Source organism: Glandiceps talaboti, chromosome 2 (assembly GCF_964340395.1).
Source record: "Glandiceps talaboti chromosome 2, keGlaTala1.1, whole genome shotgun sequence".
Taxonomy (NCBI): Eukaryota; Metazoa; Hemichordata; class Enteropneusta; family Spengelidae; genus Glandiceps; species Glandiceps talaboti.
In genome coordinates, this window is record NC_135550.1 from 5,590,474 (window position 1) to 5,595,957 (window position 5,484).

Sequence of the window (5,484 nt, forward strand, 5' to 3'; positions counted from 1 at the left end):
CCAAAACACAATGACCCCCCTATTCATAATTTTGAAAGCAGCATGACCCCCCCCCCCCTGCCAATTTCAAAAACAGGGTGACCCCCTCCCAATCCACCCCCCCCCCCCAGGCCGAAGAAACTGACCGGTCCCTTAGGAGGGAGAGGTTTATGTGGGTGGTGGGTCTTCGACCTAACTAAAATAATTTAGTTGTGTATCTCGCCCCTCAATTTCCCAAAAGGAAAGACTAGTGTATGCTGAATGGATATTGTTCAACGGTTGGGGGCAGTATTATCATGCCTGGAGTAATGAAAACAAACGTACAACGCGGAAGTGATATTTTTTACTAACTTGTTCCATGAAAGTATTTGTTCCAACGACAACACACTTTTGTCATGTTATGTTCTTCAGTTTCTTCACGCATTACTCCGAAAACAGTTATTTCAAAAGATTTACTGGGTCGTCTTTGTACGACTGCTATACAAAGTGAAAAGTACTGGTTTAAAGTTGGTGACACAGCGGAAGTTAACAAATTGGTCACAGCAGAAGACGTTCGTAAATTTGCAAATTTAACAGGTGATAACAACCCGGTACATTTGGATGAGAAATACGCAAAAACGAAACAGTTCAAACGATGCATTGTGCATGGAGTTTTTATGAATGGGTATGTAATGTATATTTTGACGTTACTATCTCAGAAAGTTTTGTAATTGCAGTGCAATATTTTCCAACTGTTTAAAAATGTCAAACAAGTCGACTTTAGCAGACGACAAAAAAGGACCTTGCAGCAAACTGCCATGATGAATATATTGAACGGTGTACTTGGGAAATGTTGAAATAATAAGTGTTGTAAACTATCTCGTTAATAGTAGAATAGAAATTGATACGTGACTCCATTTTATATATAGTATTAGTAATAGTAAAGATACCTTCATCGGAATCTAGTTTTTGAAGCGACTACGTACGTAGCTTTTGTGTGCAGGGTGAAATTCATCGTTGATTATTGATTTTGATTTCCTCATGGTGTGATCAATAAAGAGTGATTCAAGGGAAGGAAGGTCTGACCCAATAATTGAAGATGCAGTTTTAACAACTCTGTTTAGCTTGCATGGCCTTTCTTTGTAATATTGCAGTACCAGACATTGAACGAGAAAGTGAGAACACTTTCGACAACGACACGGTAAAATTTGATGATAGTTTTGCAGACACCGAAACGCTTTAGGCAACAGAGAAAGAAAAGATGTTGACAGGCTTTTTTTTATAACATTATCAAATGTTTTCCCCACTTCAGATCATCTGAAATAAGTGTAGCAAGAAATTTGAATATTTCAAATATTTCTTTTGTAGCATTGACATCAGTCATTTTGGGTTGGTGTACATATAAACAACACATCAGCATTTTACTCTCATTTCATGTTTTTCCTCATAAACATCTATTTTTTTTTTACAGATTAGTATCTGCAGTTATAGGAACAAAATTACCAGGACCAGGTGCTCTTGTTGTGTCTCAAGAGGTGAAATTCCCAGCACCTTGTGAGTACAGTTTTTCTGTTTTTGCTCACTAAAAACTACCTAGCCTACTGGTGTTTACCAACACAATGATCCCATTGTATGCAATATTGTCTGAAGTGATTTTTAAATTTGGTGCTTGAACTTAATATTCGTTGGTGATTGGTTACTGTACCTTTTTATGTAAGGCAGTCTGGCTGTTCTATCTATTGCAAAGCACCCGCCAGCCATGTTTGGCATACCATGGATGTATTAGGGAAGAATTCTCTCCTAATACATCCATGGGCATGTACATACAATACACATACATGATTTTAATGCAGTAAAGTAGTGAGTAGTCTTGCTGCCAGATTCGTGGCTATCGTCCCTAATCTTTTTCTGTATGCCAAGCGTCTTAGTCGCACAAGTCCCTTGCTTCTTGCGACTGCGTCGCTCGGTATACAAAGCTTAGGGATGATAGTCACAAGTCACAGTCTGTCAGCGAGACTAAGTAGTGAGGTGAACACAGCAAGTACAATGTTGTACAATGTGCAATGTCTTGGCTGGCAATGCTACTGTTTGGTGAAGTGGCTTGTGCAACACAATCTTGCAATTTGTATCTCATGCCGATCACAATAAGGTGTTTATTCAGTCATTACCCAAACAATCAAAAATGAATGAGAACACTCTACAAGGGGTGACAAACATTAAGTCAAATAGCCAAACATTACTTTACACCTTGTGTCTTAGTCCAAGGATTTTTACTGATATTGATAAATGTGTTTAAATAAACTTATGAATATTTCTAGTGGTGGACTGGAATACCAATTTCTTTTGTGTAAAATTTGGTATTCCAGTCCACCTTAGTTTGGGTGCATCTTCATAAAATGTGTATGTTTAAGTATGTTTATCTATTCAAATATAGATTTATGGACTTTTACAGTCTGTTAGCTCCCTAGTCTGTAAGGTACGCTGTGACGGGGCGCCCTCAAACATCGGCCAACCCCTAACACCAGTGTGAGAGGAGGCCGGTGAGGGCGAAACGTCACGACGTATCTTACAGTCTATTAGCCCCCCTAAATTGAAAAAATTCAGTCCCAGATGCAATCCCTTCATTCTTTGCAGAATACTGTGGGGATTGATACAGGAATTCAAAGTGTTATTGTATGGGGAAATCACTTGTAACAATACCCCCAAAGATTGAAACAAGGTCTCTACAGACAGAACCATTTTGAGAGTTAACAAGAGAACTTGAAGTGGCTCTTTTAGCTAAGGCACACCATGATACATATATGGATACATATATAACACGTTGTACTTTATAAAATCACTTGCAACTTGAATGATGTCAAGACTCTTCAAATTCCATAGCACAGTCATATTTTGTAAGTCTGGTAATGTGTGACACAGTGTGTGTGTGTGTGTGTGTGTGTGTGTGTGTGTGTGTGTGTGTGTGTGTGTGTGTGTGTGTGTGTGTGTCTGTGTCTGTCTGTGTGTATGTGTCTGTCTGTCTGTCTGTCTGTCTATATGATTTGTGTGTGTGTGTCTGTGTTTGTTTGTGTGTGTGTGTGTGTGTGTGTGTGTGTGTGTGTGTGTATGTGTATGTGTATGTGTATGTGTATGTGTATGTGTATGTCTGGGTGAATGATTTGGGTGCCAAAAGTGTGTATACATGAGATTTGTATGTATCTTTCTGCAAGAGAGGTATGTCTAAACATCTGGTAATTTTGGCTGATTCTTTTCAGTATATGTTGGTGAGTTGGTCAAAGCCAAGGTTGAGGTAAAGAGTGTTAGGAAAGGAATAGTACATATGTCTGCCATATGCATAGCCCCAGAAATGGACAAGGTATGTTTGCAATTTTCAAATTCACAACATAAGCTAAAATATCGCTTCCATTTATTTCATATTGTTTTCTTTCATTATGATTTCATAGAGTAGAATAAAGCCAATAATTCTGCAATGGATAACTTTATAAATTATAGAGGTTTGTATTGTGTAGCTAACAATTTACATAGATCTATACATTTATTGTACACTTCTAGCCTGGCTATGAAGGCACTAGTGGATGTGTATTACCCCTATGGCTGTCAGTGTTATGCAGCAACTATTTCCCAAGGTTGGAAGCTAAAGGAAAGAGTTGCTAAATAACAGCACTGGGAGTAATATGACGTCTACTAGTGCCTGAATTAAAGCCAGACAATAATTTTTCTATAACACATGACATTCTCACACATAAATTCTTGCTATAGTCAAAACAAATCCCTGGTAGGACTTCTGTGCTACATGAATAGTGCCCTAGAGAAAAGAAAATATGAATAGTGCCTGTTCTATACAAATTGGGGTCATTAAGGGTCACTAGGCAATATCATGTGACATGATCTAACTTCTAAGCCAATCACTGAAGTTTGTACGAAAATAATGTGTTATAATGTGAAATATTACAATAGCAGGGTTTGTTTTGTCCTTGTAAAATTAATAAAATTCTAAAACTGAACAGTTTTTACTGATTTACTTTTCATCAGATATGAATTTAAGAATATAAACTTGCATGAATATCAACAAAGATTATGATCTTGCAAAGATAATCTGGAAGTCGTTTATGGTGTCATATTTTTTCTTCCTTTCCAACTGTAGCTGGTTATGTCTGGCAATGTGAAATTATACATACCAAAGGAGACGTCAGGGACAGATAACTGATTGAGGTTAGCAATATTATACTAATGACACTACAGATCCGCTCTTGGTAAGGTCACACTCTTTTGTGGAAAGTAATTTCTCATTTCTAAATTCTGCACCCTGGATACTCTGATGCCATACTACGTATCTGACAACAGTATCCCTTTTTGAGGTGTCATATATGCTATGTTACATTGAAGTTGGGATACATTTTACATACCTTTTGTAGTTGTTGGGGAGATAGAATGGGGCAGTGATATCAGAATACGACATTCCTTCCCACATTGAGGGCTTGAATGACGTAATTTAGTAAACATCCTCTAACATTTTGAGGAAGTCACTTTTATGCATTCAACAATGCGAGAAGACAATTTTTAATGTCTTTGAAATCATGCATTGACATAAATTTTATGGGAATAGTTTGAGGTTTTATAGAAGTATTTTAACTAAGTAGAAAAGCTTATTAACTCAAATTTGTGTCACTTTACTATGTAATTATTTGAATATTAGTAAAAGTATTTACATTTATTTCAAACTTTTATATTTGTTTCTTTTCTCTCAACTGTATAGGTACTGATTTTGATGTGGGGAATGGATTCTACGCAGATGAGATATAGGAATGAACCCAATAGTGAGTGTATATGTGTGTGCATCTGATAAGATCAGTTGTGAAAATAGTCATTTAGATGCATGGAGACAACAATCATGTCACAGAGTTTACAAAGCCACACGTTTGATACATGCATGTGAGAATGATCTTGTGGAAATTGATCTCTAAACATTGAAAATTAAAAAAAAAATATTAAGTTCAGCAACTGTCAGGTTTACACGTGTGGTTAAAGTACACTGTAGGGTGGATTGACATCGGAGACATAATAAACTTGAGTGCTTTCAACAATGAACAGTGGCATTTTCAATGATTCTGGTATCTTTTTTATGTAGAGCTGAAAGGTCTTTACATCTACAGAGCATATGTGACACATTTAAGTTATGTGTGTATGTATGTATGTTGTTTCTTCTGAATGTAATATAGACCATTCTGATATACATTTAATGTTTTGATTTTGCTCTGGAAGCTATCAATGGAAATTGATATATGTTTACTGCTTAGATTAAGTTTACCATCCCACCCCATTCGAAGAGGGTATTGTCTAAGTTCATGGAGTACTATTCAGCATTGATCCAACATGTTTCATCAACAGAAAATTATACTTGTGACAATGTGACCTATTGAAATATACAACCCGCAAAAGAACACCGGTGCATTTGCTTGCTTGTGGTAAGCTGGAATGAAATAAGGTTCATGCAAAGACATACAATATTATTAGTGCCAGTAAATC

General features: G+C 36.7%; 1 protein-coding gene across 2 annotated transcripts; it reads left to right on the plus strand.

Moving 5' to 3' along the window:
* Positions 1 to 344: 344 nt before the first annotated feature.
* Positions 345 to 4,975, plus strand: LOC144453761 (hydroxyacyl-thioester dehydratase type 2, mitochondrial-like). Of its 2 annotated transcripts, none has more exons than XM_078145104.1 (5): positions 345 to 643; positions 1,430 to 1,512; positions 3,213 to 3,313; positions 4,103 to 4,211; positions 4,715 to 4,975. In XM_078145104.1, exons 1-4 carry the CDS (start codon positions 375 to 377, stop codon positions 4,163 to 4,165), a joined length of 516 nt encoding a protein of 171 aa, XP_078001230.1. In that variant the 5' UTR covers positions 345 to 374; the 3' UTR covers positions 4,166 to 4,211; positions 4,715 to 4,975. The 2 variants fall into 2 exon arrangements, with proteins under 2 accessions (XP_078001230.1, XP_078001231.1); XM_078145105.1 differs by having other exon boundaries at positions 4,103 to 4,170.
* Positions 4,976 to 5,484: the final 509 nt, after the last annotated feature.